At 42.5% G+C, this 17,030-nt stretch overlaps 1 protein-coding gene across 2 annotated transcripts in view; it reads left to right on the forward strand.

The window, feature by feature from the left end:
• ube2o (ubiquitin-conjugating enzyme E2O) overlaps nucleotides 1–16,722 on the forward strand; it is a 39,798-nt gene extending 23,076 nt beyond the window's left edge. Inside the window, exons 3-23 of one of the 2 annotated variants that reach the window (XM_034688380.1) lie at nucleotides 1,880–1,990; nucleotides 2,419–2,516; nucleotides 2,685–2,748; nucleotides 3,196–3,339; nucleotides 3,708–3,817; nucleotides 3,971–4,121; nucleotides 4,371–4,428; nucleotides 6,247–6,400; nucleotides 6,579–6,734; nucleotides 7,209–7,363; nucleotides 7,745–7,857; nucleotides 8,014–8,142; nucleotides 8,551–8,640; nucleotides 8,735–9,059; nucleotides 9,271–9,635; nucleotides 9,749–9,929; nucleotides 10,343–10,479; nucleotides 10,588–10,791; nucleotides 12,405–12,462; nucleotides 13,109–13,928; nucleotides 14,291–16,722. In XM_034688380.1, coding sequence (XP_034544271.1) covers nucleotides 1,880–1,990; nucleotides 2,419–2,516; nucleotides 2,685–2,748; nucleotides 3,196–3,339; nucleotides 3,708–3,817; nucleotides 3,971–4,121; nucleotides 4,371–4,428; nucleotides 6,247–6,400; nucleotides 6,579–6,734; nucleotides 7,209–7,363; nucleotides 7,745–7,857; nucleotides 8,014–8,142; nucleotides 8,551–8,640; nucleotides 8,735–9,059; nucleotides 9,271–9,635; nucleotides 9,749–9,929; nucleotides 10,343–10,479; nucleotides 10,588–10,791; nucleotides 12,405–12,462; nucleotides 13,109–13,928; nucleotides 14,291–14,318 — 3,651 coding nt within the window. In that variant the 3' untranslated portion in view covers nucleotides 14,319–16,722. The remainder of the gene's footprint in view (nucleotides 1–1,879; nucleotides 1,991–2,418; nucleotides 2,517–2,684; nucleotides 2,749–3,195; nucleotides 3,340–3,707; nucleotides 3,818–3,970; nucleotides 4,122–4,370; nucleotides 4,429–6,246; nucleotides 6,401–6,578; nucleotides 6,735–7,208; nucleotides 7,364–7,744; nucleotides 7,858–8,013; nucleotides 8,143–8,550; nucleotides 8,641–8,734; nucleotides 9,060–9,270; nucleotides 9,636–9,748; nucleotides 9,930–10,342; nucleotides 10,480–10,587; nucleotides 10,792–12,404; nucleotides 12,463–13,108; nucleotides 13,929–14,290) is intronic. The other variant, XM_034688381.1, reaches the window with a different exon arrangement.
• Nucleotides 16,723–17,030: the final 308 nt, after the last annotated feature.

A 17,030-nucleotide genomic window follows, 5' to 3' on the forward strand; every position in this document is an offset into this window, starting at 1 on the left:
ATAAAGGACTGAGAGGAGACTTTGAGTTTCAAGAAGTACAGAAAATCACTGTCTAAATTTAAAGCTAACCGATTTAGAGCTGTGTGATATTGAAAAAGATTTTATCATGATAAAATGTTTCATATCAGTTAATATCGATAATTATTATCACTATAAATATAAAATATTTATTTCAAGTAAATTTAGAGGCAGATTTCATGTCCTAAGTGAAAGTTGAAGTTGATAGCTTGTGTCTGGGATTTATACTCTGATAAGCTTCTGCATAACTCTTTTGATGGTGCTGACAGAAGAAGGTCCTTTGTGTAAGATGAGATTTTTTGTGAAGTTTTAGTTTGTAGATCCCTATTTTTCCCAGGTTGAGGTAATTTGCATAGTTTGATTTAAATTTACAAAAAAAAAATCAAATTGTATGCTATGTAAATAGAGTTTATAGAGTATTGTTTTGAGTCGTGCACTCCTAACCCTTCAAGGATTAAGGGTTGAGTGATGGCAGTGGACATTGTTTTGGCTTGAAATGTGTATCCCTCTCATTTTCCAACTCATTGTAACAAATAACAATTAACTATCAAAGCCACTCTGACATATTGTGACAACCAACCCCATCACGGGGATGGTTGCCACACACTATGGGGTTGGTTGTCACAATGGTATTTTAATGGGAAAAATCTTTTAAAAAAGGCAAGAAGGCAAAACTACATTTGAAAGTTTAATTGCACTGACAAGTGATAGGCCTACATAACTTAATGCATTTTAACATAAAATGAGCAAGGAACATGAACAGGAAACACATCTTTAGGCCAGCCTATATAACAACATAAAGAACAAAACAAATGGGCCTAACAATAATGACCTACTCAACTAGGCTACATGCAGTCACGGTCTGAGTTACAGTGATGGCAAATGTAGGGTCTGCGCACTCCAACTAATTTCACCATGCATGATTTTGCCAATATAGGGGTTGGTTGTTACATGTGACGACCAACCCCAAAGAGAATGTGACGACCAACCCCGACTGGAATTTTTTGCTAGCATCAAGGCTAACAACCATCTAACAACTATTTAGCTAGCTAATTAAACTCTAAACTATAACTTTCCCCTCACACTTTGTAAGGGTAACACTTGTTTTGTTATAAACCCATCGATTAAAAGCCTATAAGAAAAATACTGAGCTGAATATTTACAATTTGACATGAAAAACACAAAAGGTCCTCTCACCTCAAGTTCAGCTGTCTTACTCCAGAGAAGACTATGTAGGTGAGCTCTGATCCTAATTCTGGAAATGTCCATACCCCAATATGAGAGACAGTGCCCTCTGGTGGCGAGATATAACGAGTGTGCCAACCAACCCGTGTGACCACCAACCCCGTTCTCACCTATATTTAATTAAGTGTTTTAAATTAATAGGTAATGCAGAGTCCACACAGTGTAAGACTAACGACTCTGCTTTGAGCTGGTTGGTTTTGTGTTGTCTTCAGTGTCGCTGTCTCTCCTTTCAGCTGTGTTTACATTCGACTCCAAACGCCTTTAAGTCCGCCTACCTCTTGCGCTGTGACATGGGTGGCTGTTCAATGCCGTCTTATTCTATCTAATGTTTGGTGGGAACTAGCGTTTAAGGCACACTAGGGCCCCCTCCCTTTCCAGTGGTTGGGGTTGTAATTAGAGGTTTAAATATATGAAATTTGTATCGAACATTTGTTATATTTACATTTAGAAAAATTATATCCCAGCCCTAAACTGATTACATTTATTCTAGCTGAAATCTAAATGTCATGTTTTACACATAACAAATCAGTCATGCGTTTGGATCTGAGTCAATTAAAACCTCCAGTGTTTCTATTAGCAAAATGGACATGACTATTTTGTATTTGCTGTATTTCAGGACAACCAGTGTGGTATCGTTACCAACATCGACATCGAGTGTGCGGTGAAACTTGTGGGAACAAACTGTGTTCTGTATCCGGTCAACAGCAAAGACCTGCAGCACATCTGGGTAAGAGAGCACCGTCTTAATATTTCTTCCCAGGATGCTGAAAAACCTTAACAAGAAAGCTTCATATAAAGGGACAGTTAAAGATTTAGAATCTCAAAGTTTTCTGCAATCATATCTCCTATTTAGAAGTGCAAAACACTACTAATACTAATGCTACTGTTTTTTAATTATTTAATCAAATCTGTATTATAGAGTTCTTTTAAGGACCTCTCTGAAAAATATTTGGTAGTTTCAGACCTGTCAAATAAAGCAGTGTTATCTTCTACACAATTCCAAATCTACCTATCATTGATTACATTTTGTTAAAACCAATCTTTCACCTGCTAGTGATCCTGTATCCCTTAATGATCATGGTGTTTAAATATATACTTTTATCAAATGAAAGGTTGAAGGTTTCTTTTTTGTTGCTCCTCTGTCTTTTTCTTCAGTCTTTCATGTATGGTGACTACATCGCCTACGACTTCTGGCTGGGGAAAGTGTATGACCTGACTAATCACATCATCCTGAAGCTCTCTAACGGGGCCAGGTAGACTTTGTGTGTGTCTGTCTGTGTGTCTGTGTGCATGTAAGTGATTACACAGTGTGCACAGTGACCATGTCTGAGTCTGCCTGTGTGTGCATGCTGGCACACAATAATCTTTGCCAAATCCAGTGGGTGTCAGCTGTTGCTCTCTCTTTCTCTGCCTCCCTGCAGGTGCTCCATGAGTGTTGAGGATGGTGCCAAGCTTTACGACGTCTGCCCTCACGTCAGTGATTCGGTACGTTGCCATTAGCCCTTCTCTGTCACCTCAGGTTTATCCAGGCTGAACAGGACGGCTGTTAGTCAGAGGTCAGGGCCTCTGAAACAGGCTCATTTCCAGGCTGTAACGCCTTGTTTGTTATCTGTAAATATTTCAAATTTGTTATTGTCTACGAACAGGGATCAGTGGTGTTCATGTGCTGTTTTATCCTCTGTGCCTAACAGTACAATTGACCTTCTAGAGGTTGCCTTACAGTATATTTTCTTTTCTTTTCTTTTACATCATGTAGTTTGATCTGTGATTGGTGGTTCGTTTTATTTTTTATTATTACATATGTGCGTTTACACTTACTATTGTCCCCCTGTTCTGCAAAACTATAAAAATCTTGATCTTTTTGGCTTCATTGGATAAATCATCAAACCTCATCTGTCATGTTGAACTTTTGTTGCTGTGTTTGTTCTTCAGGGTCTGTTCTTCGATGAAGCGTATGGTTTCTACCCAGGTCAGGTTCTGATTGGACCTGCCAAAGTCTTCTCTAATGTACAGTGGCTGTCAGGGGTCAAACCTGTCCTCAGCAGGAAGTGCAAGTTCAGGGTGGTGGTAGAAGAGGTAAGACCACATTAACAGCCATCTTTTTTATACTCTTTAATTTGTCTTTAAGCAGTCAGTATTTTTACATCCAGTTGTGCTGCATTGTTTTCTCCAGGTAAGTAATGATCAAGTAGTTCTTGTTAATGTTGCCATCAGTTTGGGGTTTTGCAGTCAGTTATCTTCAAGTTTTGTAACCACGGACAGAGCAGTTCTGTGAAGGTGAATCACTCATGAATTGAATGTTACTAAAAGCTCTTGATTGTATTTGATGGCTGACTTGTCGCCTAAACAGACACTTTTTATGTCATTATCTGAGTCATACACTCGCATAGATTAGCGTTTAAGGGTTATTAAATGGTCTCCATTGTGTCGTCGTGTCTCTTCAGGTTAAAGTGGTTGAGCTGAAGGTGACGTGGATCACAAAGAGCTACTCTCCCAAAGGTTCAGATAGTGTCTATCCTCCTGCCTCCACCATCACGCAGGAAAATCTCTGCAGGTCAGTGGATAAAAGAGCTCACACAGATTTATTTCTTCCTTGTTAATGGTGCTTTACTTGGTTGTTCGTCTTGTGTAAGACGTGAAGCAGTCATTTCTGGTGTTGTCTTAGAGGATGTCCATGTTGTAATGTTTATCTGCTGGTTTTGTTCAGGGTGAGGCGTCTAGGATTCTATGATCACACCCAGAGGCAGCTGGGAGAGAGAGCTCTTTATATTTTCCCTGCAAAGGGGGATGCTACACGCATCACCTGTGAGGGACCCGAAGGTGCCCCGGTCCTGCCTGAAGACCCTGTGGTAAGAAAGGTGTGTATGAAATGTTCTATATGTATGTCAGAGTACAGAATTAGTTGTGGTATTGTAGAGTTAAAGAAGAACTTGTTCCCTGCTGGGAAAATGTAGGTCGCTGCAGCCTTTTATCCCCCCAGGAGAACATCAACACTTACATTCACCTGTTTTTCTCTAAAAGTTAATGATTAGGAGTCGCCGAAAGTTTGAATTTGCTTGGTTTAACAGAGCAGTCTGGATCATCTGTCTCATGTGTGTCTATTTCAGTTAAAAAGGATGTTCAAGAAGGATTCAGGGAAGAAGACAGAAAACGCCGACACACAAGGTACCAAGCAACACTCTGCAGAGAAAACACATACTCACACATACACACACTTGTGCTCTCCAGTGTCGATGTTGCCTCTATCATGAACCCAGCAAGACTCAGATTTGTCATGTCTATTTTTAGGTGAGTGAGATTCTTCAACATTTTCACTTCAAATTTTGAGAGGAGACGCACTGAAACCTTTCCTTGTTTTTCACACATCTGAAGATTCCTTGTGTGTGTGTTATAAATCATTGATTTAAATTCCAGTGTTTCAGTTAATCCATGTATATATCAGTCAGGTAATGCAAGCTGAAAATCTCCACATCCATAAGTACATTTTTGCCTTAAAAAACCCATCCAACTGGAGTCAGTTAAGTAGTTTGCACTGATTTTAGAGAAAGCTTGATCCATTGACTGTATATAAATAGGGATGACACGCCTCCATCTATAATGCTCCATAATAATGCCAAAATGCCCCGGCGATGACACTGATACTAATTGCCATCACACCCTTTTGGCTAACCAGAGCTCACATTTAACTTACCATCAAGTTGGCACAGTTCACAGCAGAACAGAGTCTTGTCTTGATTTAGAGCGGACACTCACAGTAATGGAAAGTTCAATGACTATTGTGGTGGTGTCTGTGTTTGTTACAGGGTTGTTAACAATTAATCGAGCATAGATTAATTGATTGTTAAGAACTTACTCGAACACGTTATTTGTTTTCAATTTTGTATCACATGGAATAAGCATCATGCAGTCTCATATTTCGTTAAGCTATTAGGAAGGTGTATTACATTTAAAGCATGTTTCCATGTGAATCAGCTGACTAAAGGTGTTGCGCACAGTGGAAACGTTCAGCTGGGGGCTGCGGCTCTGCGCAAGGTCTCAAAGAGCGCTTTTTTTCTCTGCCTCCGGACCGATTATGACCCAGTTGCGGTCCCGGCTGACACCTGACCACGTACCCATGCTTATCTTTCTCAATAAGAAAGAGTAGACAGAACACTGGACACCTTGAGTCTGAAATATGTTTCTGTTCAGTTCTCTTGTTGCAGTAAATCCACATGTTGTAGTATGAGCCTTCACTTTACTGACTGTATGGCAACAGAGATTATTTTTAGGAACCTGCTTCCCACATTGAATCACATAATTAATCGTTAATATTTCCAAAGATCCTTTCCCCATTTGGGACAGTGAAAAGTGGGCTTTCTGATCAATTCTGCAGGGGGAGCTAAAACATTTTTACCTTCACTATCAGGGAATGGTTGTGCCACCCATCTTTTTATACAGTCGGCTTGAGCTAGTTCAATTCTCTGCTGCTGCCCTGTTTATCAGACTCCATCTTTAGTCACAATTAAATAATTTCCTGTTCCTGGAGCAGTTTGCAAACCTTTTTCATTAAGCGGTAAGACAGACAAAGGGAGAGTTATTTTTTTGCTTACATATTTCCTGAAGTAGCTAAGAACTAAGTGTCTCCATAAAAAGCAGAGTCATAATGATTTAAAGCTCCTGTGAGACATCAGACAGTCCTTTTCACAAATGGGGTTCAGCACAGAGAGAACAGACTAATTGGATTTTGTGCTAAAGTGCAGAAAGACTTGACTCGAGAAATGATGCAGAATCCAGGAAAATATAAGATAACTCTTTCCTTCTCAGTGAGTCTGAAGCAAATACAAACCTGAAGTGTGCACTGAGCTTTGTTTTTAATTACGTTGAATAACTCATGAGAGAGAAAAATAAATATGTTTCAATTGTTTTTGTATGTACTGTTCTGTCTTCTGTTTTCAAAGATTATCCCCATAACCTTACACTTTGTCATGTTTTGTCTCTCAACAGGCGAGCACAAACCTGAGCAGACAGACTCATCTCATCCCAAAAACAACGGTCCCATCCAGAATCCTCAGGACTCCCAAAACATCAACGACACCTCGGCAGAACATGGAGAGCAGGACGCTGACGACGAGGCTGCAGAAGACACTGATGACACCAGGTATTTTTATGTCTAGTCCTCTGTTTGTTTTCTAAATGTTTTAAACAGGGTATGAACGCAGTAACAGGAGCTTGGGCGTAGTAACACATTCTTTGTAGAGATGAATGTTCGGATTTAACTGAGCTGATGTTGGAGGGGTTGTGATTATTTATTATCTGTGTTTCTGACTCCTTGGCAGCTCTCTGACATCATCAGCTAGCTCCACAGCCTCCTCTCAGAGCGGCGGCCTGGGGACCAATCGGAAGAAGAGCATTCCCCTGTCCATCCGTAATCTGAAGAGGAAGCATAAGAAGAAGAGGACAAAGTTTTCCAGAGAGTTCAAGCCTGGAGACCGGTGGGTGTTGATCCACCAGCTGTTAAAAGTATCCAGCACAGTCATTCACCATCATATTTCATTGTTGCACTCTTTTTGTTTTGTTCATCTATCAATCTTTCCATCTCTTTCTTCTTTTCGTCTTTCATATCCTCATCTTCTCTTGTTCTCTGAATTCTGTTATTGAAATAGTCTTTCTTAAAATCTCCAGACTGACAGGGTTTTTTTGGCTCTGTGAGGCCCTCGTGACCACACCTCCTACTGGTTGTCAGAGGGCTCATGTCTACCTATGTTTGACAGTGACACTGGAGCTCAGCAGCAGCTGACACACATACAAAAAGCCTAGTGATGGTGTCAAACTCATGCTGTCACACTCATCCAACAGAAAGCACACTCTTTTTTTACTATTCAAGTAGTTTTATGCGTAGTTTCCAAAGAGAGCCATGTTCCTGTAAGTCTGATTCCTGTGTTCCCTGTCTCTGTGTGTGTTTCCAGGGTCGCAGTGGAAGTTGTCTCCACAAAGACCACAGCGGATGTGATGTGGAAGGACGGGCATGTGGAGAAAGGGTTCCGATCAAACGACCTCATCCCAATCCAGCACTTGGACAGCCATGAGTTTTGTCCAGGGGACTTTGTAGTTGACAAACGACGTAAGGAAAATCTTTCAAATTTCTGTTTTTCTGATAACGCATTTTGTTCTTTGGTTTTACTTCATTCGCTCTCTGATTTCTAAGCCAGTGAAGACTCAGCTTGTGTCACATTTCTGTCCCTGTGGACTGCAATGAGATATTTTATGTAGGCCACCCTGCCACCCAGTACCTGCAGTATCTGGGTCATTTGCTCAAACTGTGCTAAATTCTTGTGTCTGTGAAATGGGCTGAGAATACAGTCATGTAAAAGCTAGCTGAAGTACCCATCCCCCTCATATGCTTACATTTAATATTTTAAATGTTTGTGTTTAAAAGCGTCAAGGTTTTTTGTTGTGCCCTGTTGGGTTCTTAACAGATTACTCTGTCTGTGTTTTCTTTCAGCCCTAGCTCTCCAGGACCCAGGAGTGTACGGCGTTATCCAGTCTGGTGATCACAAAGGCAGAACATGTGTTGTCAAGTGGATCAAACTCAACTCCAGCAGTGATGACGTGGAGGTCAGGCAGAAAAATAAGGCGACAGTGTTTGTTCTTTGTAAGAAAGTGACAGTCATGAAGTTTTTAATAGTGTTGAAAACTGGCTGCTGTGTGATGCTCTTTAACTTCCCAGTAGAAAAGAAGAAACACCTTGTGTCCTATTTTACATGAATCCAGGTTATCGGTATGGAGGAGGATGTCAGCGTGTATGACATCGCAGATCACCCAGATTTCCACTTCCGCACTACCGACATCGTCATCAGAATATGGAACTCAGAGAATGGACACAACGACTGCGAGAATGAGGTGAGAAGACTTTAACACCCCTCCTTTTTTAATCTGTCAAAACACAAGAAACACCTCCCTCTGCAAAGTAATAGTCTATCAGTACCATGCGCCAAAGTGGTCATAAAGTTTATTGAACACCTATCTGAAACCGTTTAACAAGACTTGAATATTCAAACCTATATGGAAGGATTTATCAGATTAAGTTAGAATCCTGGCAACGGAGCACTTTTATGCCTCCGTAAAGATCCTCCTTTTTATAATCTCATATTATATAGGAGGAAATCTGAAGGAAAATTTTATTCCCCAGGAAAGTCTGTGAGTTTTAAATGTATGACAAAGCTTCTGCTTTTATCAGAGTGTGTTAAAAAAAAATTGTTATACACACTGCTTTCCTTGTTTCTCTCATCTCCATCCATCTCCACTCAGACGTCTGTCGGTCAGGTGTCGAGGGTGGATGTGAGCAGCAAAGTTGAGGTAGTGTGGGCCGATAACTCCATGACCATCGTCCTGCCACAGGTCAGTGTTTGTCTCTGATGAACATGTTTTTCTCTTTAAGTAACAAGCAAGATTTGAATTAACATCCTCTTCATAATCGCACACACACACACAGCATCTGTACAGCGTGGAGTCAGAGATCGAGGAGACTGACTACGACTCGGTGGAGGAGACGAGCAGCGGGCTGTCTACCGAGGAGTGGGAGGACGAGAGTGACAGCTGGGAGACAGATAACGGCCTCACCACCGAGGACGACAGCCATGCCAACAACGCAGATGCCACCAACACGGTGACCCCAACGCCCACACCCACTGGCTCCTCAACGTTCATCATCCCGCCTGCAGAGGGCAGCAAAGCAGGGCTCACCAGCCCCACTAGAGGAGGCCCAGGAGAGGAGGCGGAGGCGTCTGTGGCTGCTGCTAGTCCTGCCTCTGGAGGAGGTGAAAGGCTACGATTTGTTAAATGTTGCATGAATGAAAATAGTTTTAAAATGTTCAGTATTTTTCCTTGTTTAATAAGTTTTCTAAAAAAAAAACACTCTGCCAAGCTGTTGTGAGCCATTGTACAGACAATGTGTCCTGTCCTGTCCTGTCTGACATTTTCATTATTTTAGTCGCAGTTACTTATGAGACATTTATTCTGACTCTTCAGGAACCACTCCAGGAGCAGTCAATGGAGCGGATAAGCCGAGCAAAGACGGCGCCTCTCGAGGCTTCAGGGAGTTAAAGGAGGCCTTAAAGATACTGGAGAGCCTGAAGAACATGACGGTGGAGCAGCTCTGGACCGGCGGTTCTCCCACCTCCCCAACTTCTGCCGAACCTGCTTCAACAACTCACGTAGCACCTTCAGTGACGCCAACAGCCCCAGAGAAACCCACCAAGGAGAAACGGTTCCTGGATGACCTCAAGAAGCTGCAGGAGAACCTGAGGAAGACGCTGGACAACGTGGCCATAGTGGAGGAGGAGAAGATGGAGGCTGTGGTGGAGGCAGGTGGGAGCGCAGGAGCAGGGACAGAGGTAGGTGTTGCAGTAATCTCTAAATGAACAAGGGGGGGGGGGGGGGCATAAGGGGTAGATTTTCACATTTCCACCACTGGATGTGTCTTACATGTGTGTCTGTGTCTGTTCAGGCAGAGAGAGCTGGAGAGGAGAAGCCCCAGCAGGAGCCGCAGACGCCTGTTGGGGGACAAGAGTGGCCCAGCGAGTTTCTCAGTGACACACCAGTACTTTGCCAACAGAGCGGCGGCAAGCCTGGCGTCACCTTCACCAGTGCCAAGGGAGAGGTGTTCTCTGTGCTGGAGTGGGCACCAGGTAAGACTCAACTTAATGTACACCTCACTACCTCTTTTAGTTATCTGTCCTGTCCTTCTGTTTCTTTCTTTGAACCTTATTAAACCTTCTTTTAATCAAGTCTTCTCTCCATTGCCTCTTACTTCCTGAAAGTTTTTGGAAGTCTCTGCACTCTGAAGTCAACATTTTAGGAGACATTCAGGCCAGAAACAAAATGTAAGCTTAGAAATAACTACAGTGGGGAATGAATATACATAGCGATAAGTCATTAGAGCTTTAAATGCCAGACAGAAACCTCCTCTCATTTCTATCCTGTCACAGACAGACAACCCATAGTCCGGTGAAATGCTCTGCCCACACAGTCACTTGTGTACTAATGTTGATTCCTCTCTGCTGAGCTTTCAGTCATCTGTCCTACCTCTTTTTGTTTTCAGACACACACTCATTTAAGAAAATGGAGTTCCAGCCAGCAGAGGCGAAGAAGTTCTTCAGCACAGTGAGGAAGGAAATGGCTCTGCTAGCAACGTCACTGCCAGACGGCATCATGGTCAAAACATTTGAAGATCGCATGGTGGGTTTCTCCACTGTGGAAAAGCTTCATTAGACTGATGCTTCATAAGATGCAGGTACAAAAAAAAAGAAACTCCCTTCAATGTGTGTCTCACAATTTCTCTCACAGGACCTGCTCTCAGCTCTGATCAAAGGGCCGACTCGCACGCCCTACGAGGATGGTCTCTTCCTGTTTGACATCCAGCTGCCAAACATCTACCCTGCTGTGCCACCTCTGTTCCGCTACCTGTCGCAGTGCAGCGGCCGCCTCAACCCCAACCTCTATGACAATGGCAAAGTCTGCGTCAGTCTGCTGGGCACCTGGATCGGGAAGGTGAGAATTGGACTACACGTTTAGGATTGTATGTTTATGACATCGTATATCAACATTATATCATATAACAACATAATATAACATTTATGAACCGTATTAACCCAGTATAAGACTTTTCGAATTACAACCTACATTACAAAGTAGGATACGTTTCCTGACAACTGAGAGGGGGGGGTTATGATGCTTTCTTTTTTAAGAAAATGGTTATCAATGCAGCAGAGACATTAAACAACTGTCAAACAGACAAAAAATATGGTGTCAGAGAGTGTGATGTCCGAAAGTGGGGATCAACTTAAAAGCTCAGTGTGTGTGAATGAAAAGCAGAACACAGGTGGGCCAATTATGAGAGATGTCGCTCATCTGATAGACTAGTTTATCTTGATTCCCAATACAAACAATGCTTAATTTAGACACAAAATGTTAAAAACAATGACCTGCCTCGTTCTGTGTTATAAGTTTGTTTTATCATTTTCAATCAAATTTAATTTCTTCATGAAAACAAGATTTGATCTTTTTCTAAAATTGAGTCTACAAGGGATTGGGGTCTTTAGATAATCAGGGTCATCCTATATTTGTGACAACACGGTATTAAAGTTATATGATAAACTTTATTTATGTTGCAGTTTTCACACAAAGGGAGACATTCAAAATTTAAGGGGACAGATTAAAGCAACAGAAGAATTGTTCTATGAATCTGATGTTATGTTCAAAAGAGCTGAGCTGCCAGTTGTGTGTTTGGTCTGTATTTAGAAACATGGCTACAAAGCTTTAAAAAAACAGCAGATGCTTTTATTATTAAATAAACATATCTTCTTTGGTCACATTCTCTATGTTGGATTTCAAAGTTAAGTCAGAGTCCAAGATATCAACTAGTTTTTGACTCACAACTTGACCTGTTGGGCTACAAATTCCAAGTTAAGAGAAAAGTAGTTCTCTTTTTACTCGTCGACTAACTAATAAAATTATTTCTTTATGTTCAATAGAAAAGAGTTGATGTTAACCTGTAACAGCCACACTACTTTAAACCTGGCCCCTTTGTACCAGACTCAGTTTAAAGAGTATGATGTAACTTGCTGTGCACAGTCATGAATGGAACAGAAAAGTAAACTGATTGTGAATCAAGAATGTGGGATGCTGCAGAAAAACCATCAGTCAACTAAGTGATGAATCAGCTCTGCTTCATAAAATCATAAATGTACAATCTTTAGAGAAAACAAGACATTCAAAAACTCATGGAGGATGTGACTGAACATTACAGGATGTTCTGTTCTCTTATGAGCTAAAGCTAGCATTAACTCAAAAACATATGCAATTAGAATACATCATCATATATTGCCTTGCTGCATCTTGGCACTCTGGTTTAAACTGTTAGCTTTGTTAGATTTGTTACCTTGTCGGCAGTTTCAGTGATGCTGTGTGAGTGTTTTTAAGGTAAATTACCCTCAAAGCAATGCCATGTCACAGAGGCGTTTTACTTCCAAAGGCTGTCACCGTGACAAACACTTGATATTTACAAGACAGAGTAAACAGATGGTGTTTATCAAATGTTGAGAGCCAGTGTTTCTCTGGGCTCTCTCTAAACGTCTAATACTGATTTGTTCTCTGACACACAGGGCACTGAGAGGTGGACCAGCAAGTCCAGTCTGCTGCAAGTCCTCATCTCAATACAAGGTTAGTACGCACGCACGCACGCACGCACGCACGCACGCACGCTCTATTATTCTATCTCATCTCTGCAGCACAGAAATGTTTTATTCATGTGCTCTGAAGGGCTCAAAGTGCAGCAGTGTCGCACAACTGAATGGAACTGCTCACACACAGTCGTTACATCACTCACATCAAATTCAATCTGTGGTCTCACCTGATGGGCAAGATATGACTCGTCATAATTTCTTCTCTCGTTTAAAGTTGTGATATTCATTGTGAGCCTTATGTTCACCTGAAGTCCTTTGGCAGTCAGTCGTGCTTTGCAGGCAGCTGTGTGCATTGTTTTTAATTAGCCTTGCTGTGCCACTCCTGTCATAACTCTAGAACCCCCTAAGAGGTCACACATCCCTGTCTGGGAACCACTGGGTTAAGGTAATCCTCAACGAGCCGTGAAATAAACTCTGAACATGTGCTGCTATTTTTAGACATGACTGGTTTTGATTGGATTCTGGGTCATTAGCCTCAAATAGAAAACATTATTTCAGCAGTAGTTTCTCGACAGCAGTCATGGTCAGGAAAGCTGTATTGATCTTTTAGATTCATAAGTTTACTGATCCATCCTCTCTGTTGAATGCACTCACACTTTGCACACATCTTTGTCATCCCATAGGTCTCATCCTTGTGAACGAGCCGTACTACAACGAGGCTGGCTTCGACAGCGACCGAGGTCTACAGGAGGGATACGAGAACAGCCGCTGCTACAACGAGATGGCCCTGATCAAGATGGTCCAGTCCATGACGCAGCTCCTCCAGAACCCTATCGAGGTTTTCAAACAGGAGATCCAGGAGCACTTTTCCTCTAATGGCTGGCGGCTCGTCCACAGACTGGACGTGTGGCTTGAGCTGAACGAGGCTGCTGAGAGGGGTCACGCTGCACACGTGACCTGCAGACACTCAAAAGACAGACAGCATTCCGTGGAGCCTCTGGATGAGCAGCTGCCCCTGGGATCAGGGCCTGTGGCGGTGGCCCACAGCAGCCCCAGTAAGCCTGGAGAGGAGGGGGTGTCAGGAGTTAGCAGTATTATGGAGGAGGACTTAGAGGATTCAGGTCTGAGTCCTTCTACTGTAGCGGCCTCTCAGCAGGAGCTGAGCCAGAACTCAGACTGTGAGAGCACCCAGGGGAACGCCACTGTGGGTGCTGAGAACAGAGGTGGCTCAGCTTTCCCTGGCTCTGTCGTTCGCAGCGGGATGTCAGAATCAGGTTCAGTGAGCGGCGGAGGGGCAGGCTCCACAGGAAGCCAGCCAGTGGTGCGACCAAAGAAACGGAGAAAGAGTTACAGGAGCTTCCTCCCGGAGGGCAGCGGCTACCCGGATATCGGCTTCCCGCTCTTCCCGCTCTCTAAAGGCTTTGTGAAGAGCGTTAGAGGAGTCCTGCTGCAGTACCGAGCTGCGCTGGCCGCCGCTGGCATCACTGAGCAGATAGAGGACAAGTAAGTGCCTCCTCACCGTCCCCCGACTCAATCTGCACTGCTCCCTGCTCCTTCTCTTCCTCCTTTTCTACCTTTTCATCTGCCACAGGCGGTAGAGGAGGATCATTGCGTGTTTTCTCGGGGGCGCAACAATTTTCAGTCTGCTGTACCTCTGTCCAGAGCTTCATTGTGCCCCCAGCACTGCCCACATGTTTGTCCTTTTCCTCCATTTCTCAGTCCGTACTGCTCCCGCTGCCCCAAACTCCACATTGTTTGTCCTCCTTTAAAGCCTCTCGATTGAAGCACGCCTGCAGGAGAGCAGTTTCTCCGATCAGGAGAAGAGAGCAGGTTCTGGTTTTGATGATGTTTTTGTTCTCCTTTAGTTTCTCTGCAGACGAGTGTGACGGATAAACAGAGAGTCAAGTCATCTGTTCGCGGACACAGGTAAACACAAGGAGCTCTTTGAAGACAGTCAAAAGTTTGTCTTTTGGCCACAGCAGGACTCTGACATTCAGTGGAGGTGGTGTGGACTGTGAGGAGGAATTAGTGCCATGTTCCTCCACCCTCCTCATCCACCTTGCCTCCAGCAGCCTCCGCAGTACAGGCGTGGATTTTTCTGGAAAACCACTCTGCCGTCTTAAATTGTGGAGGAGGCTCGTTATCGTTGATGCTTTTTGGATGAGGTCAAAGATGGCTGGAAAAAACTGCAAACTCGTGGCTATCTGTAGCACTACTGATACTAGCGCTGTACCATCCTGCACTACAACATGGACAGACAACACAGCCTGTCAGTCACCTGACCAGGGGGGTTGTGTTTTAAATAGAAGTCACAGGTTGTTACGCTTTCTGCCAAATTCTCCCTGTCCTCAAACACATTAATATTCATGTAGAACATACTGAATGTCAGTACAACTGCCAAACACAACAGCTTCAGTACTTCTTCCTCTGCACTTGCTGGTATCTTTCTTCATCAATCACTCACGCAGCAAACACTGAGTGACAAAGTTTACATCTGAATCACCTCTGGAGCTCGGACAGCCGGAGCTGTGGAGTGTAGAGAAGCCAGTTAGGCACAGTGTGACCGTCAGGTGACTGTGTGTCAGGGTGTTCATGGTCTAAATGAAGCTCAACACGTCTGCTTCCTCCACATACAAAAGCTCTGCTCACTTTCTGTAGAATTTAGTCCAGGTAGTTTGATCACCAAAATGGAACTCATGCGTTGGTGTTTTGAAGTCGTTTTAATTCACAGAGGCTCAACTGTAGGTTTCAGAGTGCAACTTTCCCCACCATGATCCACTCGTTTGAACCCACCTCACTGCAAATGACACAATTTAAAATATAAATAAAGGAAAAAAAAATCTGCGTCCATTCCGTCATCTATTGTCAACATGTTGCCTTACTTGAATTGTTCTTAATGATCTCAGACCATTGTGTACAGAGCTGCTTCATCACGCTTTAAACATAAACATGCAGACCCAGAGACACTCTGTAGACCACCAAAACCCTTGCTCTGTTGTTGTCATCTTTAATAGTGCAGATCTCTGATCACACTCTCAGTCTGTCAGTTCAGAATCATGAGATGGATTTTGCCTCCAAAATGCTTATGTTAAAAAATCACCAAACATCAGTGTTTGACGCTGAAGGTTTTTTGACATTCAAATTTGTATTTTCTGTTTTATCATATTTCTCCTGACGTTAACATCTTTGAAAAGGAGATCCCACTTAAGAAATCATCTACAGCACGCAGACTAATGGAAAACCCTTTCTCTCAATGGCATGAATTCAGTCTGGTGACCGTGAAAGTGTGACTGTGATGTAAAGAACTATGAACTCACCTTTTGGTGCTTCCTGGGGTTATCAGAGCGGTCTTTGTTTACATCTTTTTAAATAATTGCATCCCACATCTAACATGCTGTTCTTTCTCTTAACACATTATAATCCCTATTGTAATAAAGATAATTATTACTGAAATACAGGTCAGATGGACTCCATTGTGCTTGGTAAAGAGAGTTTGCTTGTCTGGTGTTTTACTTGAACAAAGATGCTGAAGAGTGTTGAACACACTGTGCCATGTGGAGCTTTGAATGCTGGGAGAGGATGAAAACCAAGAGCCAGGAGCTGCTGTGTTTTGAATAAGAAGAGGCGCAGAATCAGGGTATTTTGTTTTGTCTTCCCTTAAAAAAAAAGTCATTCCTGTACCAAATGTGGCAATCAGGCATCCATGACACTTTATCCTCTTCCTGGTTTGTACTCCGCTGTCATTATTTTGCTGCCTTTAAATATACAGAGGATGATGATGATGTCTTTGCTTTTGTTTGCTTCTTGTCCTTTTTTTTCTGCTGTTTTGTAAAACCTCATCTTCACAATTCTTTCAGTAGAAGTGTGTTTTCAGTTTTTTTGATTGGGTATGGTTGCTCATTTTTTTGGACACATATCTTCAGTGAGAGTTGGAAGATGACGTTGAAGCTCTATTTCTCATCCTCTTTCTCATCTGTATACAGTCGCAGAAACAGAAAATGTGAAGTTATCTCGCTGGATGTGGAAGCAAACGCATCCAGCAGGGTATCCGGCACATGACCCTATGTACAATTTTCTGTGTATGTGTGTATATTATTCAGATTGAAACCATTATTATTAAAATTAAGATTATTATTACTGCGAGGAGTTTGTTCTACAGCCAAAGCATGTAACATGTTGCTTTAAGCCTTTTGAATGGGCTACACACAAGACTTGACTGTACGATGTCTACATTTCCACAGTGGCCTGTTATTGATATATTAAAAAAGAACTAATAAAGTTATGATTTGTAGCCTGATTCCCTCTGTACAGATGTCATGACTATATTAAAATATCTAAATACATACATACAGACAGTATATATTTAACACAAACTTGAGTTCCAACAATTCACGTGGATGCTTGGGGCATAAATGTACAAACTGCTGAGTGTGCTTATGATTTCATATTTTACTGGTTTACTTTTATTGCTTTAAGGCGACTGTATAGTGATGTATTAAACTTTGCAAGCAGAACCATAGTTACATTGTGCCTTTGATTTATTAATTTAACATTTTTATCGTCTGCAGCTCTTCAAAAGAGGCTTAGTAATCTCTATTTCTGGGC

The sequence above is a fragment of the Notolabrus celidotus genome, chromosome 7 (genome assembly GCF_009762535.1).
Source record: "Notolabrus celidotus isolate fNotCel1 chromosome 7, fNotCel1.pri, whole genome shotgun sequence".
Lineage (NCBI taxonomy): Eukaryota > Metazoa > Chordata > Actinopteri > Labriformes > Labridae > Notolabrus > Notolabrus celidotus.